This window comes from Neolamprologus brichardi, chromosome 3 (assembly GCF_056152115.1).
Source record: "Neolamprologus brichardi isolate AB-2024 chromosome 3, ASM5615211v1, whole genome shotgun sequence".
In the NCBI taxonomy this organism is placed as follows: Eukaryota; Metazoa; Chordata; class Actinopteri; order Cichliformes; family Cichlidae; genus Neolamprologus; species Neolamprologus brichardi.
Window position 1 is genome coordinate 31,911,909 of NC_142106.1, and position 27,683 is coordinate 31,939,591.

General features: G+C 44.4%; 1 protein-coding gene across 1 annotated transcript; it reads left to right on the forward strand.

The window, feature by feature from the left end:
• The first annotated feature begins 1,782 nt into the window (after positions 1–1,782).
• Positions 1,783–26,974, forward strand: aspnat (aspartate N-acetyltransferase). Its single transcript, XM_006805515.3, has 3 exons — positions 1,783–2,456; positions 3,702–3,866; positions 19,539–26,974. The coding sequence occupies exons 1-3, from the start codon at positions 2,153–2,155 to the stop codon at positions 19,904–19,906; spliced, it is 837 nt and encodes a 278-aa protein (XP_006805578.2). The 5' UTR covers positions 1,783–2,152; the 3' UTR covers positions 19,907–26,974.
• The last annotated feature ends 709 nt before the right edge of the window (positions 26,975–27,683 follow it).

Sequence of the window (27,683 nt, forward strand, 5' to 3'; positions counted from 1 at the left end):
CACACACCTGCTGCTCTCATTACAGGTCTGACTGCACAGTGCAGTTATTAATGTGCATGCAAAACACAGCATTTACTGCTGCTCTTTTGTGTTTCTTGATTTTTAATGTGAAGATATTTAAACAAAAAATAGAAAGCAGGCAGTAAACCAGACAAACTGCATTGCAGTGAGTCTTCAAAGTGAGCGGATGAAATGAAACAGAAGATTTATAAAGGTCATAAACACGGATCTTTATTATGTTCTTTAACTTTGACGGTGTCGCATATGTTGTGTTTACAACTTCTACCTTTGTCTACAGCACCTGAAGGCAGCACTACCGGAAAAAAAAAAAGAAGAAGCACTGCGCATGCCCAGAGCATCCTCCACCCGCACAGTGAGATCCGCTGCAGAGGAGATGCTGGTGCAAAGAAAAATCATCTCTCGCATGTTTGCAGAGCAAACGTCCGGACCGAGCAGACTTTGTGACTCTGCAGGATATCCACCTGTCCTCTTCCTCCTCATCCTCCTCCTCCCACCCAGAGAGCAGCAGAGGAGGAGGAGGGACACCTTAAAGAGGAGGGAGTGGGGGTGGATGCAGCTTTATCAATAGCAGGTTGCCGCTGACGATCCAGTTCAAACTAGTTTGCTTTGAGTATGCGACTGTGGCTCCACAAAGAGCTGCGAGCTGCGAGCCAAAATAAATCTTCCACGTCCGCTGAGCTTCATCTTTTACTGATGATAGCGCGAGAAAGGCTCGGCAGGACACCTGGAAATAGTTTGGTGATGCCCAGTAATGTTTATACTAATATAAGGAATGGATGTTATACTTTTAGAGTGTATGACATCATCATATGTTCTCAGTGGGGTTTTTGCCTCCTCTAATAGGTGGTGACACTTTTTAGTCTCTAATCATTGTTTAGAAACCGCCTAAATAAAACTTTTTGCTGATTCTGCACAATAACCATCGCAGTCACACACAGGGAGTGCTGTGGGGGGACAACAAAGGAGCAGACCAAGCATCACCATCATCATCCTCATCACAGCTGCCACGGACGCGCGTAAAGCCGGCGCTGCCGCCGATGCTTGATGCGCGACGACTCGGCGGCAAATCGGTTAATGGCAGGTTACAAATGCGCAGTAAGCCGAGACACGATGTCCATGTTGGGGGTGATGTATGACAGGAGCTGGGCGACAACGCGGAGGGAAGCTGTGGAGGAATCACTGCAGTGCAGCAGAGCTGTCAGTCAACCGGCAGAGGAGGCTGCACACAGCCCACTGAGAGCCGCCGCCGGGCGTTAGGCTGACCGGCAGCTGATTTCACACTTTATTGTTGAATCTATGAGGATATTGATGCTTCCGTATCACATCAGGGCATTTCCCCATCCCTTTATTATCACAGCAGCCTCCTATCTGCGCAACAGCAACGGTGACGCCAGCCGATTGGCTTAAGAGTCTTTCATTTTTTGCCACAGATTTATTACTTTAAGCGGCTACAGTCACCCTTTAACTTCATAAATCCCACAGGAGTTTTATTTCCTCCATCTCGCCCTCTGATCTGCACTCTCCCCTCTGCTAGGATTTCCTCCTGTTTTACGCATCGCCCCCGCTTTACCTTGCGCCTTTGTGCTGCATCTCTCGCAGCCACTGTATATCACAAAATCGGGGATCCTCCTCATTGTAAGACAGCACGAAGACAGAACTGCTCAGAAGCAGCCTCTCTACGCAATCTCGCCATCGCACCCCCTCCCCTCCTCGTCGCGGGCCCACTTTCTCAAAATACACACTTCTCTGGCACACATACATAAGCCTGCTCAGATGCGGAGGGAATGAGCGAGCCTCCCTCCTCCCTCGTCCATCAGCATCTAACAGCGCACTGCCTCTACCAATCTGTGCAGCCGGAGGACCACCCCAACCCCGTGAACCCGAATCTACCCGCCCTGCTCGCTTATAAATACCGCTCGATTTACACCGGCAAGTCTTGGTCTTCGGAAACGCTCAGGGTTGCAGCAGAACATCCCCCTTTCGTCTTACCCCCCCTCCATCGTTTCGCTGTTTTTTAAGAAAATCTCACGAATCATCCATTTTTCCCCCACTATCATTACTACCCACTCTTTTTCCCCCTCCCTCTCTCCGAACTGCACTTTTTTTCCTTCTTCTTCTTGCGGCCAGTTGCATGCATTGTTCGTCTCCCAAAATGGTTTGCGAGACTAAAATTGTTGCGGATGAACACGATGCTATACATGGGACCAAAAAAGAGTCGATCCTGTGGAGCTCTCCTCCGTCCAGCACGCCTCTGAACCCCGCCGAGGCCAAGGATGTGAGGAAAGACGTGGTTTTTATCCGCGAGTTTGAGCGCGGGGATCAAGAGGAGGTACGCCGCATCTTTTACGAGGGTATTATGGAGAGGATACCCAACACAGCTTTTAGGGGGCTCTGGCAGCAGCCCAAGACCCAGTTTTTATACGTTCTTCTGACAAGTAAGTACCCTCACACTCCCGTGTGCCGTGCAGCTTATGTGTGTTTCAGACCAACTTTTTTTTCCTGGTCATACGCATCTCAAAAACTTCAAATGTAACCTCTAACATGGATTCGTGTGCGCAGGTAAATGTCGCTGTTGCGCGTTTTTTATTAGGTCTGCGCCCTGAAGCGATTCCTTTGAGGAACTTGCCTTCAAAATCATGCAGAAATCTGATGCTTCTTTGTTGTCGTGGCTCTGTGGGCGATGTGCAGTTAAGTTGAGAAAAAGGCTGTTGCTGCAGCAGCAGCAGCAGCCGCCTCACACTGTGCCACACCGGGCACGCTGCTCCTACACGCCAACAAAAGGCATGGCAGGCGGCATGGTGCATGTGTTTAACCGATGTGATGACATGCCGGTGCTTCAATGAATGACTGAATGAATTTGAGGATTGGCCCAAAGGGTGCGCGCACGTACCCAAAAGGCACTCCCCCGCCGCGCCGCCAAATACACACAAACACACATGAACACGCACGCACGCACTCCCCCCCCAGTCGCCTCCTCGTCACCACCACCACCTCCGCCCCTACACAGCAGTCAATGCGCCACATCTCGTTTGGCTTTTTGTTGATGTTGCCGGTTTAGGTAAACGCGTCTTGCATCACAACCTGTACCGTTACGCACATTAAAGACTAAAAAATTGCATGAAATCTGCTTCACATACCCCCCTCCCGCCAATTAATTTTGTTGTTTGGATATTTGGCTCGATCCTTCCAACCAAATTTGATCCTGAATACTGAAAACCTCGTCTGAGCGGAAGCTTACTACCCCGCGCATTTTAGCGCTTTCTGTTTCGCTCCACCTGGAGTGCAAATGAGCGAACAAAGTAGCAACTAGGTTACTGCATGGCACGCAACATGCTACGCGCAGCATCCATCCTGCTTGCTTCTGTTTCCCTTTGCGCCCCCCAGCGTTACATCTTACTAATAACTCCCAACATGGACTGCACTGGTTGGATGAATCCAGCACTAACACGCTCTCCTCAGGCAGAACAAACTCTGTCGTTCTGTTAACTTTTGTCTCCCAGAAAATGTCTGATGAACGCGGGTTTGTGTGAAAAATTATCCAAATATTTGATTCAGCTGTTCCTGATATTAATGCTTACAGATGTCTTGTTGTGTATGTGTGTGTACGGGTCCGGCAAAAATCAAACATGTGATTTTCTCTTCTGACAGGTTTTGTTTATTTTTCTTCCATTTCTCCATAGTAATGTGCTTTTACATGACCAAATCCCTCACGCTGACCTGCTGTGCACCTCTCATTCTCATGGGTGCGCGGTACTACTACAGCAGGAAAGTTATCCAGAACTATCTGGACTGTGCTCTGCACACGGACATGGCTGACATAGATGCATATTACATGAAACCCACAGGTAAGAGGCAGGGAACACATCACTGTTTTCACACACACACACACACACACACGCACACACACACACACACACACACACACACACAAAATGTGTGTGGTTTTGTCAGTTCCCAGTGCTCCACCATCACCAGCACGCAGTTAGTGGGTGAAAAAAATGCATTGGCGCACTGAAAAGTTTGGGCCTGTAACTTTTAACAAGGCAAAAAACCCAAAAACGCTCTTTTTAAACACAGCTGTGTCTAAGAGTCTTCAGGCGATGCAGAGGCAAATCATCAAATATGCAGGTCGTCTCCCTGCTTTCCCACCCCTCCTCCCATATCTCTGTCTCCACTCCTTCCCCCACTCCGCTTCCTCTCTGGGCTCTGCTTGGACACTGAGGTAGGGGGCGGGGGGTAAAGGGTGGGGCGGGTGGGGGTGGCATCACAGGGCTATTGATCGTGCAGAGGAGACTGCTGATACACTTTCTGCAGTCCACTCGGTGTCGGCAAGGCTCATTTCCTCCACTAAAGCTTCTAATTGGAAAAATCAATCCACCTCTGGTGTCATCTCTGACTATTCATTCTCCTCGGGAGTTTAACTCCGGGCAGCAGCGACGGACAGCCACGTACACCTGTGACACACTTTTTTTTCACACATTCCCCTGCCTTGTTAACTTCTTGGACACATTTATTCCCTGTTAACCCAGACCACGTGGCAAATATAAAAAGCAGGTGTTCATCAATTGCCCCCCCACCATTGTCTGCTTCTGTCTGACATTGTGCCCTTTGGCTTGGTAATCCAGTGCATACACAAATGCAATTTAGCATTCCCATTATTGCTGCAGGGCTGTGATGGTTTAGATGGGGTCAGGCACCACTGCTCTTGGACAATGCTAATGATTATATCCGTGCACTCTGAATGGGCCCACGGGGATGAACACCTGGGTACCAGCACGCGGTCCTGATGGAGAGGCACCGCTGACGTCACTGTGGTGCTTTGTTTAAAGTGTGTACAGATTGGCATGGCACGTAGGGGCGTGGTTATATAGAGGAGGAAACATTTGGCCAATAACGGGGAACTTGTTGAACTTAAAGGCCCTGAAAACAGATCATATAAGTCAGCTTCTTTCTAAGAGGGACGGGCTCTAATGCAAACACACACTTTACTGCTTAATGAAAACTGGATGTGTATTAATTTAAGGAAGCCTGCATAGTTTTTATTATTTGCACTCTTTGGCTTCTTATGACATCATAGAGAGGGGATATTCCTTTTTTTTTTTTTTTTTTTTTTTTTTTTTTTTTTTTGCCTGTCCCGTTTGGCTCTTTTGCCATCAGAATTATTGTCTAAAGGCAAAGAAAGATGCCCAACGGATTTTCTTTACCAAATTGACCATCCCAGCTTTGCCGTAATGGTCCATTTGATTCACCTTTTATTCTTTATTTTATTTTCACTTGCTGAATACGGGACAGACTTGACTGGGGGAAAGAAAAGGGAGAAAGAAAGAGGGAAAGAAAAACAGTTGAGAAGAGGGACGGGGGAGAAGGGCAAAAAACAGAATAAGCAAAAAAAAAAAAAGAAAAAAAAATACATGTATCGATCACCTGGATCACCTGTTGAGAAAGAAAAAAGAAAACAAGCAGAAGAAAACGAGAGTAATACAATAAACAACATCACAATGATATATGGGAATATGACACTAAATACTAAATATTAAACATTATTGTGCAGCACGTAAGATCGACAGCACAGTGTGCATTGAGGTAGGAGCCAAAAAGGGTGTAGTTTGTGTGTGTGAGCACCCGTGTGTACACCTGTGAGTATGGACGCGCTTGTTTTCTTAAAAGGTTCCCTCATGTAATGATCTGCTAGAGGGTGTGGGGGGCCACTGCCCCGTCCTCCAGGGCATGAAGTAGGTATGGAGGAGATCAAAACCCCAGACATCCAGAGGCCCCCAGAACACAAGAGACCAAGGAAGACCAACAGAGGGGCAGCCGTGCCACTGTCCCAGAAAGAGCTGAGGAGAGTCCCAGATGAGGGGTCACCCAGCAGCCACGGAGCAGAAGCCAGGGGGGGTTGCAGCGACGTGCCCGTGAGCTCCGCCGGCAGCCAGCTGTGCCTGAGTGACCGAGCCCCAGGCCGAGAGGCCGGGGGCACCCCACCTCCGAAGTGGCCCAAGCAAGCCCCAGGCTCCAGGCCCCGATAAGCAGCCGCCAAGGAGTGAGCCGGTGTGCACCCGGACGCCCACCCCCGGACACAAAGAACCACCAACGCACCGATGTCTGAGGGAGTCCGCCCCCGGCAGGGGAAGTGGTGGGGGGAGATAGGCCTCCAAACCTTGGAGGGCCTGAGCTGTCCTCAGAGAGGTGGCGTCTGATACCCAACCTGACATATGGACACAGACATACAGGCACACACAGATACAAACATCCATTCCCACCCTCATGCTCTCATATGCACTTACTCCACACTTAACCAACGTGGAGACAGACATAAAGAGACGCTGTACACACAATCACACTCCCCAAGCGTACTCTACAAACCGGGTCTAGGTACCCCTGCCCCTGGGGGGGGGAACCGCACCCAGACCCAGGTTGTGTTACCCTTTTTCCCTGCGGTAGAGAGAAGCAGACCGCCCCGACTCCGCAGCAGCAGGGAGGCCCCACATTCCGGACCCCAGTCGGACGGCCAACTCCTCCTCCTAGCCCCCCTGCTCCAGCAGACCGCAGAGAACGAGGGTGAGAGAAGACTCCTAACCTCCCTCCACCCGCTCATTGTAGTGTTGATGTATGTGTGTTCTAAGGTGCATTTAAAACCCAGGAGGGCATGGAGCTACCTGCCAGAGAGCAGCAGGTAAGCGCATAGTCCCTCCTGCTAGCCCTCAATGTCTACGTGTATTTAAAATTGAGAGGTGGGCAACGACGCCAGGGGTGAGGTGTACACCCTGATGGTAATTGAGATTCCGTGTAGCGTGCCCACCCCTAAGATCCAATATGTATGTGTAATGAGAGTGTGAGTAATGTGAATGTCTAAGTTGCGGGATAAAATTGAGGCAGAGGCAGCCAGAAGGGGACAGAGGGGGGGGTTACCCCCTCTGCACCCTGGTGACACACCCCCACTCCAAGGCCCTGCATGTGTGGGTGGTTGTGGTGGAGCGGGAAGAGGGAGGCAGCTGGAGATGGGGAGGGAAGGAAGGGAGGGGCAATTGACCCCTCCCTGGGGCCAGCTCCCCCGCTGACCCCAGTAGGCACCCCCATACTCCGCGACCCGCCAGGGAAGGGGGGCCCAGGCCCATCCGAACCGGGGCCCAGCGCAGCGGCGCCGCCCGGCCCCACAGAGCCCGGGGCAGTCCACCCAACCCCACCACAGAGAAAACTGCACCCACCCCAGAGAGGGGATATTCCTAATATGGTCATCTCAGGGTCACAGTTCTGGCTGTGAGCACAAAAGTCCCACCGACTTGCTGTTCAAACCTGTTTGTAAGGGGCAGCCAATGAAAAGAAAGCTGGCTTAAAGGGGGAGGGTGCACTGAGGGACTGCACCAAGTCCCCCCACAGCCAGTATAAGATAAATAAGGATTATATTAAACTGTGAATAATGCAAAGCTACTTTAAGAGAGTTTAAGAGTAAACATGCACACAGCCCACTGTATGTATAACAGTAATTATCCCGCTTTAATGCAACGTTGGCCAAACATGGTGTTGATTTGTTGACAGCTATGACCCTATAAGCACATAATGACATTTTCTGATGGCACTTGGATGATATTTATCTGTTGCATTTCATTTGCTGCTGCTTAAATATTTAAAAGCTGTGATTAAGGAATGAAAAACCCCAGACATTTAAGTTAAAAAAAAAAAAAGATAATAATTTATTTTTTTCCCTGGTACAAAATGAGAATAATGAAAAAAAACCAAACAGGTTAGTTATTGTTATTGTTATTATTACTATATTTCTTATTGAATACCTATATTGCTATCGTCCCTGAATTTCAGAAGGACTTGTACAATAAACTGTCAAATCAACCTACTGGGTCCTATAAGGAAAGTTTCAATGAGATAATCAAAGTGTCTAAAACCAAAAAAGAACATGATTATGCCATATTTTAGCTTGTTAGCAGCAGATAACAGCAAAAGAATAAATCACAAGATAAATAACACGAGTTCATCTCTGAGGTTTACTTGACAACCATACAAACACCAACTCTGTGGACTGTAGCTCTCTACATGAGCCAAGTAGCTAACGAGTTAGCTGTGTCTGTGTGGGTGGGTCTGACAGGGAGCTTTTAAGAGTTTGCAAGAGATGAGATAAGGACTTTTGTGTTTAATAAGGTGTGTGTGTCTTTGAGGACTTTAAATAGGAAGTGATACAATGTTGAGTGTGTGTCTGGTGCTCGAGGCTTTTCTGTGTTTCAAGAGACAGTTTACTAAATGTGGGAGGTCAAATAGTTTGAAAATAACATTGAATTTCATAATGCTTGTTTTCTTTTTCACCTTGAACGATGTGGATGTATGAGATGTGCTGCTTTAGAAGAAAGATAGAGCCAAACACAGGAAGACACGGAGTTCTTCGTGACACAGAAATAAAATATAAAAGGAATAAACTCCAATAAGCACAAAATCACCACAGAGTAATAAAAGAAAAGCGATTCCCGACTGAAGACACATATCCTTCTCCACATGGCACAACTACACTAATTCATACTCTCACTTCCTCTGATCACTCACTCTGCAGCCTCTTAAGGCCAGCTGTCACTGCTTTCATTAGACCTGTAATGCTGTGTGTGTCTGTGTGTGAGCAGGCAGACAGGTTGTGAAGTAAATCGAGCTAACAATGGGTGAGAGGATAAATATGTACGTGTGTCTCAAATAAAGACTGGAGGCTTATTTCAATCCATCCAATTCAGGGTTGTGGTGGGCTATCTTACCCAGCTGTTACAGGGTGAGAGGCGGGGTAACCCCGGACAGATCTGGTACAAAAATGTCACTTAATTGAAATTAAATTGATTGATCGATTATTTCAAAAATGATGCACTCAAACACACAATAATGTTTATAAGCTTAAATAAAAACAGCATTTAAAAGTAATCAACAAACCCTGTGAAGTAATGTAAATTTTAATCTGTTTCCTCTATTCAGTTTTATTTACATAGCACCAAATCAGGAAAAACAGCTGCCCCAAGGTCAGGGGCGTAATTTCCAGGGGGGTTAGGGGGGTTATGACCCCCTTCAATAATCAGACCCAACCAATATAACCCCCCCAATAAAATTGTTTATTATCTTGCATAAATAGGCTGTTGATTTTCTTTACTCATTTCAGGTATTACCAGCAAAATAGTTGCATGTTTAATCATCTGGGAATTTATTTATTTATTTAGACAGAGATCTTGACACGCCCCCCCCCAATGTTCAGCACTGTAATATTAGAGAGAAAAAACCAACAATTTGACAGTCCCACATGGGCAAGCTCTTGGCGACAGCGGGGAGCAAAAACTCCCTTTTAACAGGAAGAAACGTCTAGCATGAGCACAGATACAAAAGACTAACCAGCTACAGAAAATATTTAACAGATACAGGTGAAATAAAAGCTGACTTTATTTATTTTTCGACAAACTTTTCTTTTTGACCACATCTAGTCATTTCATTTTGGAAAGTTTAAAATCTTTTTTGTTTCTTAACAAAAAGTAGCAGCTAAAACTTTTGGTATCTTTAAATACAACCCAGCTGGGCTATAATATAATGAAGTTTAGTGCTGAGACTATTATTTGCTACATGTTGGAGAGATACCAAGAGATACCAAAACCCAGCTTTGTGACTGATTGCTTGTTACAGTTATTATTTGTGCATTAATGTGCAATTTACAGCTGACATTATTAAGCCTTTCTACTGCTCAAACCCAAAGATCTCCAAAGCAGTCAAAGCATGCTAAAAGACTTCTTTTTGGAGTAATTAAAAAAGTCCCGGCAGCAGTCGGATCATTTATCCCCTCTTTAGTCGTTACTTGATGTGTCACTTTAGGTCATCCTAAAGCCACTTACAGCCTAAAAAGCAAGTGTAATGAAATGAGGGTGTGAGCCGACACTGAACCAAACTCCCTGGTGAGGCGAGATACCCACTCATTAATAGCGGCTGTTTAATGAGGCGTCATGATCACTGCAGGGTCTCATCGAGGCAGCGGACATTAAAATACCTGCTCATCTCATTGTAGCCCTGTATGTGTGTGTCTATACATTTATGCATGTGTGTGGAAGAGGGATGGGGGCGGTTTGAGCTCATTCGGTTGCAGGTGAGGGCGCAGCTTCCTCTGCCGGTACTCATCCTTATTTTAGGACTGAACGACAGAATGAGGGAGACAGAGTATAAGAGAGAGTGTGTGAAGGAAAGAGGTGAGAAAACGGGGCATCTGAGGGAGGGGTGTTGTAAAGTATAGCATTTACTTTATGTGTGTGGGGAGGGAAGATAAATCTAGGGCTTGCTGGCCAGCAGATAGACCAGATGTGTCACAATCATGGCCTCTGGGCCAAACGCAGCTCTTTACAAATTTCAGTTTAGCTTCCTTATCACTTTAAAATTCCCAATAAATTTGGGCTCAGCTGGTTGTTACTGTAGTCTGCACAGTCTGCATCCACAACAGGAGTGTTTTTGTTGACTGGTATCGCACTTGAGAAGAGTATGAGCGACATGTATTTTATTTTAAACCGAAGCGTATCAGAAAACTGTGTCTGTCCAGCCCATGTTGTGATTGTCATGTCCAGTTGTGGCCCAAAATGAAACTGCGACACACAAAGGAACCTCTATGGGATATTTCATGCACACCAGCGGAGATGTCTTAGATTAATGAGCTTCTTTGGATGCTTCCCTCTACTATTCCTTAATCTTTCTGGGATTTTTTTTCACCCTCACACCTGTATCACTCCTCCTTTTCCTTTTCTACTTTATCTGTGCTGAAGGGGAGCAGGTGTGGTGGAACAGCTGGGTTATCTAGACTTCTGGCAGACACAAAGTAATGTCTTTGGTCATGAAGGGAAATGAAAAACACTCTTTACTGGCTACAGTAAACAGTTTATCAGTCCCTAAGTTTGTTTGACTGAGACCTAATATTAGGGAGAAAACCTCAACAACACTACAGTCCTCTATGAGGATGGACTTGGCAACAGTGGGGAGGAAGAACTCCCTTTTTCAAAGGAAGAGGCCTCAAGCATAACAAGGCTTGGGGAGAAGCAGTACTCTGCTGGGAGTGGGAAATGAAAGTGAAAAAAGAGAGGAGCGAGCAGCGAATCGGATCACAAAACACGTTGATTCCTTTACATCACTGTGTGACTGCTGTTCTCAGACTGCACACGTCCAGGTTTGCTTCACAACTTAAAAACTAGACTTTTCTCCACTTAAACAAAGAAAAAATAATACAATTTCCACAGCAGAAAAAAGCTAAATCGACCTTGTATTCCATTTTATCTCTGCCACAAGTGAATGCTTTTTCATGTCTCGAGTCAACACCGGGGAAACGTCGCTTAGAAAAGTCCATATTTGACTTGTGGTGCAGGTGGCACGCTTTTATGTCTGTGCTCCAGAAGAAGCAGCAGACATGAAAACTCTTTGCCCTCAGAGCTGGTGCTGCTCTGATTTTATAATCAGCTGAGTGGGGCTCAGACTGCTTTTATGCACATATTTTGTCCCAGGTTCAAAATATTTTCAGCACATCTTAGAAACCACCTCAAAGCCTTGCTGGTACTTTTAATGTTGGAGCTAGATGTCCTTAAACTTACACCTTCCTTTACCAGTTTGAGGGTTTGTGCCCACATAAATAACACATTACTTAAAAAATATAATATATATCTGATTAAGTACTAGGACATGCTTCAGTTTTAAGTACCATCATAAGCACGGTTCCTTTAAAGGCTCTGCTGAACGCATATCACCTGCAGAATACACGCTTGTCTTTTAATTTTTCCTGCACGCTGAAAACACGTGAGCATCTGCCACTTGTCGGTTCAGTGTTTTGAGGAAGTCGATCCCATCATTAATAATAGATTGCAGCCTCGCTATCTCCGGCCTTTGTCTTACATTCTGCTTAAATCAATGGTGAACAAAGGTGCTCGTCAGAGAGACTAGATGGCGTGTCAGCGGCTTCATTAGTTTTCGCATTGTGTACTTTCTCGCTGTCTTGACTCGCTCATTACAGAGGAGCCTGTTATCAATAGGCGAGAGACTACGTGCATGAAGATTAAGACTGAGTCTGCAGTTTAAGGGTCGCGATTTATAAAGGAGCAATAAATGTAGATGTAATAGGTTTGAGCTCCAGTAACGTTAAAAAGAGATAAAAATGATTATATTGAGCAGAACTGAGTTCAGCTTATTGAGTTCAACACTCCCAGATTCTCACGTGGCCCCTCGGACAGGAAGATTAATCACCCACCTCTGGGTTAGATTAACATTTTGCATTCGGTCGTGAAGCCCACACTGGTGACCTTTGACCCCGAGAATCAAACCAGAGAGAGATTGAGAGAGGGCAGTCGGAGCAGCAGCTGTACGCTGATGGATGCCACGTACACATTAAAGCGCTGTGTGCAAGAAAAAGAACGCGTACTCGCACGCTTGCGTACAAACAACATGGAAACGTGCTGGCGGACAAGGCAGGCGGCAAGACGAACAGTCGGGCGTGCGTAATGAGTTCCTCTGAGTGTGTGCTCATAAAGCGTGACAGCACACACGTAGGCGCATCAGTCTGCTTTGCATTGATGAGTGCTCACGCGCACATCTGGAAACCGTGTCCTTTGTGTGACAGTCATCTCTTCTCAGCATTCGTCGCCCGTGGCCAAGGAAGATACTGCTGACGTGTGGGGTTGTGCGTGACAGGTTAATCCATATTCCCAGCATGCACTCTGACCTGAAAGTACAGTGTATCTGTGTGTGAGCGCATTACAGAGACTCCGCCTTAAGTCTTTTTGCTTTAAAGTGAAAATAAAACAGTATTAAGGGATTTTTATATATACAAAATAACTTGGAACCCCCCAGGTCTCCCCCCCCCAACCATATAAACATAAAGCAAAATGCTACAAATTGAAACTCATATGTGCAAATTAATGATTCATTAATATTTTTTAATTTGTCATTTTCAAAAAAATGTAGTTTCTGGCGTTTATTTGATGATTCAGGCTTTAACGGGTTAACCATATGTGCACCACTTATGCTAATGTGCCCAGTGGAACAAAGCGCAACATATGTGTGGGTTTTTTAGCACTACAAGTGACAAAATGTGACCAGAACTGTCGGGAAGAAAAATAATCGTATAACACAGTCTGATAAAGCACCTTATGAATACCACAGGGAGATCTCATTCCCCACAGAAACGCGAAATGTAATGTCGGGGGGGCCGGATTAATCGTGCAGCGATACGACACTTTCAATCCAAAGCCATAAATCACTGTTGCTTAAATCGACTTTAATGTTCCCTGCAGCAATGAGACGCCTTCTGCAGGGAAATAGAAAGAAATACTTTGGTCACTAGAAGCCTAAACAATTAGCAAACACGCCCAAATCCAAGCCGCCGCCGATCTTTCGCCCAAAAAGCGTTAATACGGTGTTCGCTTCACAGAGGAGTGAGCTCCAGCAGAGCGAGGCAGCGTCTAGACGGAGCCCTTACCATATTAGGCCTCCAGGACAATCTTCTTACACACAATAAAGCCCATTCCTGTCTATGTGCTCATGTAATTTGTAGGTATGTGTGTAATTTTTAAAATTTAATGGAGGGTTCATATCACAGCATCAGCCAGTATCTAACACTCCCACGCGCATGCATGGAGGATTATTAATATCTACTGAGCTACTGAGAGAAATTAGATCCGCCGCATTAAGAATACAGTAATCAGATTCTTACTTGTGAGAGAAAGATTTCCACAACTCAGAGCTCTTCCTCCCTTTCTCGCCCTTCACTCTCTGCTCAATCTATTTCTTATCTTGACATCATCTGTATTCTCCGTGCCCCCCACCCCACTCCCCCTGTAATAATGGCAGACCCCCTCCTTTGCGTTTGTATGCCCTAGCAGCAATAATGGATCCTTTCAGTCTCATCGCTTTTACTGTTAACTCAGATGCTCGCCTTCCTCCTCCTCCTCCTCTGCTGCTGCGTCTTTCACACAGGACAGCTGAATGACTTCTTCTTTTTTTGTTCCTCTTTGCTCTCTTTGACTAACGCCTTTTTCTGACTGAGTAACCTCATTCATACAACCTTCCAGTTACACACACACACTCACACACCAAAACATAGGCGGTACACTGTAGTACCGCTCCACTCTTAAACAGCTGTGGGAGCATCAGAGAGCTCAAAGCGAGTTCCTCCTTCACTCACTCCCTCTTTCTAACTCGGGATACCTTGAAAGACTAAATTAATTGTTATTCATCATATTTAGCAGAAAAGTGGAAGCGTGTAGAAGACAGATATTTACATCTTTAGTTAACTATTGCCTTCAAATATTTTTATGATGACCCTTCCAAACTCTAAGACAGGGAAAGTCTTTGACTCTGAGAGCTCGCCATCATCCTGTCTTAAAAAAGCCACCATGGGTGTAAAGTAAAGCCATGCTAGAAGCTCTGAGAGGCTTTACTACCCTGCTCACACACAGGAGTGTGTTTCCATCTTAGTGTAATTACTATGCATGCTTAGATTTGCTAACAAGCACTAAAAAACAAAGCCTCCAAGGCGGGCAGTCAAATCAGGCTGCACTGCTTTGTGCATACGTACACGCCACACTCCTCAGGTCATCAGGACACGTTTCCCAAATGGTCTGTTTAAACTGCTAAGTTTCCAACATGTTCTCTTCTTGTACCAGTTTTTCAGATAGGATCGGATCTTCCTTTTACGAACAAGCTGTCCTTTAATACACCAGCCAAGACTGGCTGCGTAGAGATAACGGTCCAGCTTTTGGACCCACAAAGTCCACCTTAGGAGTTACGAGCTGTAAGTTTCTCAGGCAGGACCCAATGGGTTCACCTCTATTTTTCTTCTTTATTTCTTTTTTACTTTTATTTTTCTTACTGGACCAAAAAAAGAAGAAGAAAAACTTGGTTAGATTTACGAAAAGATCCCAGTTTGGGGTAAACAAAAGTAACACTGTGGGATAAAATGACCAATTTATAGTAGTGGCCCTCTCAGTTATGCCGTAGCCTGCAGATTCAGGTCACAGATGCCAAACGACACCCGGTGAGTTAATGAGCCACACCGAACAGGCTGAAATTTCCCATCTTCCCCTCTGACAGGTCAGTGCCCCTGCTGCCCCAGTTCACTGCCTGTTCTTTAAGCTCCTCCATCACCTCCAACATTTCAGTGCCCAGATGCCAAATTTTAAATCTATTCTGCTGCTGTGTTCAATCATTTCCAATGTGAGTTTAACTGTGTGAGACTCCCAAAGTACCGTAAAAACTCAAAAAACATTTTAAACTTGTGATGATGTCAGGTGAAGACTCAGCAAAGTTGATAACTTATCAGGACACGAGCGCGTACTGACGAGTAAAGACAAAGCTCTGATCAGCTTAATACAGCAAAGAGTGCTTCACTATGGCTTCCCTCAGCATATCATAGCAAAACTGCAATGAGGATGAGGTCAAAGGGACGGGTGTACAGTGTACCCTCTCAGCTGTTTGGTCTTTGAATAACACGTTCTAATTAAACCAGCTGCAAACAAACATATGTCAGACATTGGAGTCATTAAATCAACACATCTGGACTGAATTTCCTCCAAACTGTAATCAACCCTGATTAAATTTCCAACTGTTGTTCAGCAGTTTGTCACATAAATTTGTTTTCACTTAAACTTTAACGACAATCTCTCCGGTTGTTTGTGAGACACTTTACTTCAGATCACATGGACTGGACGGATTTACATTTTTTTCTAGTCTTAATGACCATTCGAAGGACCTCGGACTACGAGCCGCATGTAACCACACACAGAGCGCTTTTTTCAATACACTTGATCTATTTCACATCCACGGCCACTTCAGAATCACAGATTAACCCATAATATCATATGAAAAACTTTATTTACTCCAGATTTAAGAAATTCATTTGTTGCTGCAAAGATGATAAAATGATAAAATTATTAATGATAACAATAATATCTGACAGATCTGGCCTCTCTGCCAGACACATGTATTATGTTAGAGGGTGAGACCATTGCTAACAGTCTCATCAGTGACCTCCTCCCCGCCACCGCTTCAGAAGTGTCCAGTTTGGAGCCAAAAACTGCAAATTTCACAGCACTCATCACAACTAAGTGATAGAAAATCAAAAAATTTGCAGCATGTTGCAGGATCTCAGTTTCCTTTGGAAACAGAGCCTGTAACATATATGTCTTGAGTATCCAGAATGAACCAACTACATACAGTCAGGGTTCAAACCAGGAGCTTTCTGATCTCACTAGAGGAAAACAATGATCTCAAGAGTCATTTTGGTTTATCCTCTGACTGAAATCATTTAAATTACTGTTGATTGTCTGGATCAAAGTGAGAAACAAGCTAATAGACAGGAAGATATTACCAATCATGGCTGTGAGCATGGCTGAGAGGAATAACACACACACAACCTTTAGAAAGCAGTGAATGGAGCTGTTATGTGCCCTGCTAATGAGCTACGTTTTCCTTCAATAGCCTAAAACAGGAAGAAATCCACGCACATCCTCACCATGTAGCGTCCAAATGTGACCGACCTACTAAAAAGATTAGTTTCTGTAAACAAGTGAGCTTAGATGACAAATAGCACCGAGCTAACAGTTTACTAATCAGCTCCAAGCTTCCTTAAAAAGTAGCTGATGAATCCAATACTAATGGTACTTAATACTAAATCACTTAAACTCTGCATGTGAGCTGCACAAACGAGCCCCTTAAACCATCATCCACCAAAACTCTGTTATGCAGATTCAAGTGGCAGTTAGAAAATAATGCTTTGACTGTTTTTTTAGGGTTATAGGACTTTCATTAACCAGAGATTAAACTATATTGCCAAAGGTTTTCACTCACACATCCAAATCATTGATTTCAGGTGTTTCAATCACTTCAAGTGCATGAAATCAAGCACCTAGGCATGCAGACTGCTACTACAAACATTTCTGAAAGTATGGCTCACTCTCAGGAGCTCAGTGGTGGTACTGTGACAGGATGCCAGTAGGAACAGTTTGGGAATGCCCCATTCCTGGTAAAAGATAGCTGCACACCAGTGCACGAAGCAAGTCCCAGAAACACATGGATGAGCGAGTGGTGTGGAAGAACTTGACTGGCCGGCAGAGTCCTGACTTCAACCCAACACTGTACCTTTGAGATGAATCACTGAGACTGTGAGCCATGTGTTCTCATCCAAAATCAGTGTCTGACCTCACAGATGTGCGTATAGAAGAATGGTTAAAAATTCCCATAAACACTCCTAACCCTTGTGGAAAGACTTCCCAGAAGACCTGAAACTGTTATAGCTGTAAAGGATGGGCCAACATCATATTAAACCCTATAGATTAAGGATGAGATGTCACGCAAGTTCAGAAAATACTTTTGGCAACATAGCCTGTGATATTCTGTGATATCAGCAAACTGCACAGTCATCTGACCCACATTTCCAGAGAGGCAGACAAAATCTCTGATCTATCGCTTCTAGTCTGCAAAGTGTTCAAATTGTTTCTATATCCGATAATTAAATCCAATTTGGCTGCAACATCTCCACACTTGGGGAAACTCGAGGGGCTTCCAGCTTATAGTGTCAGCACTAGGGGAGTGGGGATCACTTGGGGGCTGCCCGTTGCCACAGTTATTTGACTCGCTAACAGAAGCCTCTGGATCAGCTTAACACAGGCCTGCAGGGCCATCAAATCCTTGCGAACACGTGGGACTGATGCATGATGTCAATTTCACCGCCTGTTTAGTGTGCGTGTCTGCGTGAGGGAGCAGCAAACAGAGAAGAGGGAGATGTTGTGTGTAACGGCATAAAAAGTGAGAGTAAGGACAAAGAGAGAGAGTTAGGATTCAGAGCTCGTGAACAGATGGAGGCAGATTTTTGCTGTCCGCAGGTCGGCCTCTGCCGGTCACAGAACAGTCAGATTTACTTTGTCTGTCACAAACAGATGGCATTTTAGTACAAAACCACAGAAACACTGCCAGCACATGGAATAAGTGCTGCTGATGTTAGTTATCTGACCACAGTTATGCAACACAGCAGAAGGTTTAGAAAGTCTTTTTCTTTGAAAGATTACTGCAAGGGCATGCATATGCATTGTCATGTTGGGTTTAAAAGTCACAGAGCTTCAAGGCTAAAAGTGTCATTAAAACATTATGAATAGCACAAGTTTCTACCTCAGAAACATTTAAACTAATGTTAAATTACACTCAGGATGATTCACATCCTTCTGGCTTCTGAACCTGAACTATTATCACTGAAAAGTTTCAGAGGGGAAAAGGAACAATTGCTCTGTATCAAAGCGAACCGTTTACAAACTGTAGCAGGAATAAAGATTGATGGTAAAACGGGCCGATATTCAGGCTCTTAGTGGTTCTGTGGTGGAGGAGCATTGTCTGCTGACATTTTTCTGTGTCGGTCAAACCTCATTTGTCTGCCTGGACGTGTGTTGAGTGTTTTTGTCTGTCTGTCATCAGTCTGATTAACCCTGAGATGCAGCAAGTCCCTGATAGTGTATAAGCATCTGCAACATGACAGTGTTTTAGCCCAAAAACTCATCTTTAATTGCTATCTGACATCAGAGTCTCTGCTCCAGTATGCTGTCAGCTTTAAGTGACTGCTCTGTCATGCCTGCACTTTTAATCAGCAGTCCTCACTGAGTGGCTAACGTTATTAAGCTCCAGTCAGACCTGCTCATTCAGCTGCTCCCTGCATGCTTGGCTTTTCTACCCAGAGCCCTCAAGTCATTACAACAGCCATGCAACGCGACGTTCATCTTGAGATCAGTTCCTGGTGCTGAACTGCCTCATCCAACTATTTTGCAACCAGTTATAGTTTTCATCTCCTGTTTAATAGTTTAAGACAATTATACTGTTTGTTTTGTGTTCCATGCAAGAGATATTTCAGAGGTCTGATATATGATCAAAGTCATGGCAGCCTACTGTGAGACACCTTTATCACTGATCCAAAAACACAAAAAGATCACCATCACAGGCCCTGTTCTTCACCTTCATGTCCAAGTTAATTATTTCCTCTCATACATGGATACAGTGATGTTAAATAATGAGGTCAGTGTATGTGCAGCTAAATACTCAGTTTCAGACAGTCTGTTTTCTGCTCTTAGCAACCTAGAGAGAGTAAATATGGTCGCTTGCTATTCAAACCTCTTGTTTGATATGGGTGGCCAATCAGAAGAAAGATGGTCCAAACAGAGGCAGATAGCCTATCCTAGAATGGATTATTTTGAAATGTACAACTATTCTAACAGAGGAAAGAATAAAAATATGGAGCTATGAGCTTAATAGGATGAGAAGGCTGACAGGCTTAGCACAAAGACAGTAAAACCCTCAAAATTAAGAAACTTAGACAATAAAGAAAAACCAAACACCTGCTCTCAGCAGGTTCAGCTCCACTAACATTGGAGAGATCCCAGTTGGCTGTTTGCAGTGTTTACACTAAGCTTGGCTAACAGGCTGCTAAATCATGTCTATTATAATTCTTGCTTTCGCAGTAAGACTGGATTTTCTTTTCTGTTTCCTCCTGTTAGGTTCCTGTTTCTGGGTGGCAGTGCTCGATGGTCGTGTGGTGGGCATCGTGGCGGCGCAGGGCCACGAGGACGAGAACACGGTTGAGCTGCGGCGGATGTCGGTGGACTCTCGCTACCGCGGCAAAGGCATCGCAAAGGCGCTGGGTCGTCGCGTCCTGGAGTACGCAATGCGCAACAACTACGCCGGCGTGGTCCTCGGCACGACGGCCGTGAAGCTGGCCGCCCACAAGCTGTACGAGTCGCTGGGTTTCCGCCGAACGGGCCAGAGCGAAGACTACAGGCTACCTGGGATGAGCCGCTCGCCGCTGGAGAGGCTCTTCTTCCAGATCCGCCATACCCGCTATCGCCTGCAGCTTCGTGAGGAGTGAGAGGTGACAGGGAGAGGGAGAGCTGGAGAGCTGGAGATGGAGAAAGAGAGGGACAGAGAGAGAGAGAGCAACGACCCTCCTTCACCTGAGAGCCCTGACCACGTCCTCTCCTCTGACAGCTTTTATTTATTTTGTGTCATTAGTGATAACTTTGAGTATGACTTAACACTTCTACTATTTCACCCTTAAGTCACTAACGTTTTTACTACTATTATGCTTTTTTTTGTTGATTTTTGTATTATACTTTGACATTTTAAAGAAGAGTTTGTTTCTTTTATTAATAATCTTTTATTTTTTGTATCTTTAATCCTTCCTCTCACCTGCGGGAGAGAAAAATTGGCTTTTTTCAGAAGACATCTAACTGGCACCCCCATCTCAGCACCCTCCCCAGCCCCTTTGGCATCACGAAAATGTGATTTTGATCAACATTCCCTTTCATTTATATTTCTCTGCTCTCCTCAAACCTTCCCTCCCCACAGCAAAATCATGTTTAGTTGCTCAAGAGTGCAGTTTTCTATGTGGGGTGGGTGGATAGAGCAATGCATGGACCGGGGGGGAGTACATAGACTCCTCAAAAAAGGGTTGAGGGAGTTTTTAGCACACACTCTCCTTCATAAAAATGATTTGGTGTGTGAACAGACACACACACTGAGTGATCCGGCTTTTAGCCACTTCTCCAAGACACCATATTGAAGCACAGCGAGAGTGTGTTACTGACCCCGACAGTGAGAGAGAAGAGATGGCAAGGATGGTTACCGGAACATGTGCTGTGTGCATCCTGCATCATGAATAAACACAGCGCATCTTCCTCACACACACCTTCCTCTTTACTCTCCTCACTGATGGTCCGATTGGATAACAACCCCCCCTTTTCTATGTTCTTTCCCGGATCGATGAATCACCTCCTTTTCTCACTGGAGCTGTGGGGAGGGTCTCTGACTGGTTGCGGTGACAGGAGGGTGGCGCTTTCTCGCTGCAGTGTGTCACACTGACAGATCCCGAGATGAGATATAGCTGCACGTCAGAGCTTGTTATGTGTGTGTTGTGAATATGTGACTGTGTGTACGTGTGTGTATGTGTACGTTTGATGAGGCTCTGGTCTGACAGCAGACCGAGTCTCAGCTGTGTGCGATGAACCTTTCTCACTGAATCAAGTATTATGAAACTAAACATTAGTACTTTCTTTGTGTACTTTTAAAATTGTTTACTGATTGAATCAAGGTAAATTCTAACACTTTGGATACAGTTCAGTGTTTAACTGATGATTAGTAATTTTATAACTTTGAAGAGGAAACAAACTTCATTTAAATATGCAAATTTTACTGTCAAAACTACGACAATTACAAAGTAGCTGCAGTCTACACTCCGCCTGCTTAATCCAGGTTATTGGGGAGCAACTTGAGTAAGACTACAAGCAATACTCACAAACCTACAGTACATGACTGAGCACAAACAGCAGTTGATTATTTTATCTGATCTATTGGCATTAGTGTTTCCCTTTCCTCCATGTACTTATATTGTGTATACTGCTGAAAAACTGAAAAACTCATGTAGCGAACGTCAGAGTTTCTCCCATAACACCTCTCTCCATCTCCATCCTCCGAGCGTACGACCACCAGTAGATTCAGCCATCCATACTCTGAGCCTCAGTTATGTTATTAAACCATTTGTAAAAAGTCCAACCTAAAGCAAAACATAACAAAAAAAGCACATAATATATAAAAAGGGAAAAAAAAATACAGATGTAATTGTCACAAACTTAGCACTGGCCCTTCTTGCCTTGCTTTCCTTCCCCTCCTACCTCCCATTCATGAATCTGTCTGCAACCCTGGGCTAGACCATGCACCCTCCATTTGAACCCTGCGCACCCTCCGCTGACCTTTGACCTATCCTGCTCAAGTTTCCAGCCATTCCTGGCCCCTCTCTGCATGTGCCACAGGAGCCTTGCTGCACTGCTTTTACTACTCCATTTGAAGCTTGTCGCATCAGCCGTAGACCCCCGCCCCCTGATCTGATGTCATCTAGGCAGTGTGGCGCTGCCTGGACTGGCTGGAGCTAAGTTGCACATGATGTATGGTTGTATGGGTGTGATGCAAAAGACTCAGAGAGTGAGGGAGAAAATGCCTGTGTGTGTGTGTGTGTGTGTGTGTGTGTGTGTGTGTGTTCAGAGTTGGTGCAGACACTCACCAAATGCAGCACTGCCTGGATGACATTATGCCTGCCAGCCAACCAACTGTAGAATGCAAAAGCAATGCAAGTGTGGCATGCCTCTGTACCCGGTGTGTGTACGGTGCCTGCCCTAGAAAAGTGTAGAAAAAAGTGAATTGATATATATATACTACATATATATATATATAAAAAAAAGAAAATAAGCTTCTTCTTTGATATAAACATATAGAAAACAAATATGTGTTTCTTTCTTCGGAAAAAAAAGAAAAAAAGTTGTACCATTTGCATGAAATGTGTCTTTGAATGCAAATATAACTTTTAGGAGAGAAACTCCTAACACATGAATTACAATGGAAAAATGGACTTGTATTTTATTTTATCTTGTTTCTTTTAAAGTAATGGTTTACCTTCTTAATTGTCATGACAAGGGCGTGAAATTAATACCAGCCACAAGCCAGTGCTTGTAAACCTTCACCACTGTATCCGAATCTAAAAGCCTTGCAGAATTGGAAAGTAATCAGATTAATCGGTCACCAGCTGGGGGTCGATTAGCAGTAGATCCTTTCATAAATTGGAGCGGGATTGAAGGAATGTGACTCGAAGTGTGTTCTTCTTTGGTAAGATTTGCTAGATTTTCATTGAGCATTTGAAAGTTAATGATGCAAAAGGGGGAAAAAAGTCCCTGCTAAGTTGATCCTAAAGGAAACACAAGTTAGACGATTTGATTTTAACTGTGCTCAATGCCTAAAATAAAACATGCACACGTTTTCTTCTGCATCTAATTCTGAATTACACTCTCCACAATATTATAGATTATATATAAGGATATTTGTATATTATCCCCATAATGAAGGCAAGACCCTGGACGCTGGGTCCGATGACACTAAGGCTTCTTCTCCTTAACTCTTCCTTAAATTTGAGCCAAGAGAAACAACGCACTTGTAAAGGAGGCTCAGCCGCTGGTACGCTTTTATCTTTAAAGTAGCGCCAATTCAAGAAATCCCACTGAAGCACTATAGAGTAAAAAAACGAGGCACAAAGGCACTGAAAGCATCAAACAGTTCTTTCAGATGTTTTCACTGGGCCGACACGTGGAGGATGCCTCACACCACCTTGATGCATCTGCTTTGAACTTGGTTGTTGCTGGAGAGTCAAAAGGGAGCCACACTTTATTTTTTTGTGATGTTTCTGGAGCAACAGCTTCTCGGGAATTTCACAGAGTACCGAACGCGGAAGTTAGAGCCAAACTACAGCATGAACACTAAAAGCTATGGATCAGACTATAACATTTATTTCACCTCATGTACAATCAGATATCACAGTCAGTGGGACAGAAAACACAGTGGTTATCCCTGCCAGTGTATTCAGGTCCTCCCTGCATGGCTCAGCCCGGTCTTTATCAGACTTGCTTGAGGTTGAGAGCAGGAAGTGGGCCTTCCTGAGGTGGACTGTTAAAAAACGAAATAAAAAAAAAATCCTGTCTAGATCTTGTGGAGGAATGTGAAGTCTGTCGATTCTGAGCCATTTCTGCTGCTGCCAATCTCAGTTTTCTGCCTGATGAAATTTTATAAAGCTCCTTCGTGTATTATGGGAGGAACTATTATCCACATTCATACATATTCTGAACAAAAAGGGGACGGTATTCAAAATGCCTTTGCCAAGGCCTTATGCACTGGAATCAAACACTGGAGTTTAAAAACGCTGTGGACTGCATGACTTGAGGTAGTTGAAGGGTGACTTTGAATTGTAAAAGGCAAAGTGCACTGACTAAAATGCATTTATTTCTAGTCTGAGTAATGTCTGTTTTCTACTTAATGTGAATGCTACATCCTGTGAAGCCTGACCTCCGTGTAAAACTGGTAGAGCATACTTAATGTTAGAATGTAGAGACGGTATGCAGCATCTATCAGAGTGTATATTTAGTTACGCACCGTTACTATGACGTATTTTGCTGATGTACAATCCAAAAACCAATCTCACCGCTGGTTTCTGTTTGTTTTTCCTGTGATTTGTTTGAGTGTGAGCGTGAGCTTTCCTTCCTGAGAAGGTATGCTGCATGGACGCCTCTCCTGCTGGAGAAGGCTCTTTTAGTTCAGAGGGCTTTAAAATGATAACAAAAAGATCACCTAATGCTCTTCTCTGATGGATAAAACAGAGGCACATCTTCAGCATTTATGTATTTATTTATTTTAACTCAAGTGGCCGCTTCAACTTCACGCTAGGTACAAAAACGGTTCCAGTGTCACGATCATGTCACAATATTCATTCAGTTTATCTGCTGGTAAAGGAGCATAGACCTGAAAACTGCACAAATGTACAGATCCTGTGGGTGTGTTGCGTTACTCTGATGCTGCGTGTCCGTGCTCAGCCGCTTTGTGGGCGAACATTCAAAGGCATGAATGTAAACTACCGACATTTTATGTATCTTTTTTTTGGTCTGGTTGCTTTTTGAACGAGAATAAGTGTAAAATAACAAAAAACAGAAAATTGGGTCTTTCGTTAGATGACTCAACCTCTCAACATTAGACGTTAGACTTTTTGTGCGATTGTAAATAGCCGCCATCTCTCCCTGCTGCTTATGTATTATTTACTGCAGCCTATCATCCTTGCTGGTTTTAACCGATCCCGATGGAGTTTTTTTTTATTTTAGTCTCGGAAAATGGATGTCGCCTGGACTGTTCCACCTGACGAGGAGGGCGAGGGGCGAGGGAGGAATGTGCCACGTTGGCAATTGACGGCGGGTGGGGTGGGGGAGCTGTGGAGGAGGGTGGAGGAGGCAACAGAGCTCCACAGCATGGACTCCCTCTCTCTCTCTCTACCTCTGGTGAGGACTTTGCTCCACTGTGGAGAGCGCTGAAGGACTCACTCTGGACTGAGGCCACGGGTGCCAAGAACACATGAAGCACTTGTAGCACAACTGTGTCTTGTTTTGCTAATACAGTACAAGGTAGTTTGATTTTTTTTTACCATTTCCTATAAAGAACATGGATAACGTTTCTCCTGTATCATCAACTGTATGTATCATAAAGATATATATATATATACAGGATACCACAATGTAATAGTTCATACTACAACCCAAGGCTATTTTAGGAGGTAGAAATTTGCCCAAGGTGACAGAAACTGCTGCATTTTAAATTCCTCACACGGCTCCATTTTGTTCAACACAGCCCTGTAATTTACTCGTTATTATCTGGAAAACTTCTGCCCACGTGCCATCTAAGCAAGCAATAAACACAAGGAGGCAAAAGAACAGAACAATGGCAAGGATTTTATCAAGAAACATGAAATGCTGCATTGATATTTACATGCCCGACACTGTAACAATTAGTATTGTAACATTACCGCTCATTTATGCTGAAGCCTGAGGGGGTGTTTGATTGTAAAATGTTTGGTGTTATTTTTTATTTTTATGTTTCTTTACATACGGGGTGTCAAAGATCTGCTTTTTAAAAGGGGTACCGCTACATATTTGTACAGAAGTCAAAGGGAAATGACACAAAGGGGCTAATGGATGCTAAAAAAAAGAGTTCAAGCAGACAGGACCAAAAAAAAAAAGATTGTGTAGTCCCACTCTGTAAATGCTTGCTTCTGTAAATCTCTTAACAGAGCTTTTATTCAACCATAAGAACTTTTTGATTAACTCACACCATTTAAACATGCACTGCGACTTCACTTCCTGCAGTCTGTCAGCACAACCGAAGCTAATCAATTAAAACCATGCTGCAGCCGCCGAAATCACTGCTCTCAACTGCGTATCTTACCAGTGATTTTCAAAGGCTTTTTTTTTTAATCTACAATTTATTACCTGTAAAGCTGTAAAGTATATTTTACTGTATATAGCATCTGGGGGTCATTTTTACTCCTTTTTGTAACCACGCTTGTGGATTTAAAAATATATAAAAATATATTTTTAAAATAAGAGAATTGATTCTGCAGTAGTGCAGGTGTCTTAATCTGTGCTACCTCACAAGAGTCACACAGAAGCAGCAGCAGCCACTTTCAGAAGCGCCGCCATTGTGGACTTCCTGTCTGCTTGAACTCTATGGGGTTGTCGTACTGCGAGCCCGAACACTGCAGCTCTTTTAGCTTGTAGCACGCACACACACCAGCCATGACCATGAACATCAGGGGCTCTGGAGCAATCTAGCTATAGTAAGCTGCTGTAATGCAAAGAGGGCTTTCTCTGCCCTGGAGCCCTGTCATTGCTGTTGTCTGTTGCCAGGAAACTGACCACACAAAGCACAGCAGGGGGACTGATATGCAGCCACACTGTGGGGAGGCAGGCAGGTCAACAAGCCCGCCATGATAAAGAAATGGAAGGAGCGTAGATGGATGAGATGGATGGACTTGAAGTAGGGGGGTGGAGGTTAAACAGCATCTGAGGGAACTTTGTACCCGAGGGACCTGAAGGGGATGGAAAAGAGGCCCCTTTTCAAGTAGAACAGCCAGTACACAGCACCGGGGGCCCAGAAGGTTCACATGTATGAGGGAAGGAGGGTTAAAATCCAATCTTGCAACATGATTCTAATGTACATTATTAGACCAAGCATGGTGTGGTGATTTTTGCATATTTATTTATTCCCAGGGAGTTTGAGAAGATGGAGCATGAGATAGACAGAGAGAGAGAGAGCAAGACAGTAACACCATGTGACCTCTGTGAGACTGCAGTGGCATTTATTGAGATCTATTAGCTTTCAGTTCCCTTTCTGCCATTCGTTTGGAAGACTTCTGCATCACCACATGGGGATTACTCTTAATATTGTGATTATTAACCCTTTCTTTTATACTGAATACAACTGGAACACTGTATAGATGTAAAGATGGGATTTCTTGCATTATGATGACTGAAACATGGATGTACATATATTGTATCGATTAAAATGATGATGCATTTTACATGGTGCTGGAGTTGTTTTTCCCCCCCAAAGAGAGCAGAGGGGAGGAGAGAAATGAGACAGCAATATTTGAACTGAAGTGACATAAATGTCAGCTGTGGGTGGGTGGGGGATATACTGCAGGTTCTACTTACACACCTCCTGGCAGCGAGGGAGAAGCTCGTCTTCAGAGGGATTTGGGATCGGCTCCTGTTAATGGCACAGGTCACTGAGGTGAAGTTATCATTTAAATGACCACACTCAATAACCTCAATTACATCCTGGAAAAGAGATTAACGTTCAAGAAGTCTAATTACGTTTTTCATTTTCATTTAATGCCTGACCATTTTAACCTATCAAATCAAAGGTCAAAGCCCAAGTCGGAGTGGAGCAAAAGTGGGATACCAGCACAGTCTGCTGTGCAACTGACACTGCTAAATAAAACACACTCTGGAAAAACAAAGAAGTGTTTGTTTTACCTCCCTCGTGCTTCGAACAACTCCAAAAGCGCGAGTGTCCTCTTGAATTTGCACATACCAGGCTTTCGTTTCCCTCCAAAGAGGTGGAGAAGGAGGAGGAGGGGGGGCTTTCACCCTTCAACCACAGAACAATGAGAGAATAGAGGGGCAGATTTCCATAACACTGTCCCTTGGTCTGGCTCTGAACTACTCAGACTGACCTGGTGAGAAACACTTCTCTAATGGAGCGGAAAAGGGAAGGTTGATTCCCCT

Excerpts from the sequence above, each read along its gene's own strand:
- aspnat (XM_006805515.3), top strand. The coding sequence starts at position 2,153 with ATGCATTGTTCGTCTCCCAAAATGGTTTGCGAGACTAAAATTGTTGCG. Across the intron at positions 2,457-3,701 it reads TTTATACGTTCTTCTGACAA|TAATGTGCTTTTACATGACC; the intron begins GTAAGTACCCTC and ends ATTTCTCCATAG. Across the intron at positions 3,867-19,538 it reads ATATTACATGAAACCCACAG|GTTCCTGTTTCTGGGTGGCA; the intron begins GTAAGAGGCAGG and ends TCCTCCTGTTAG.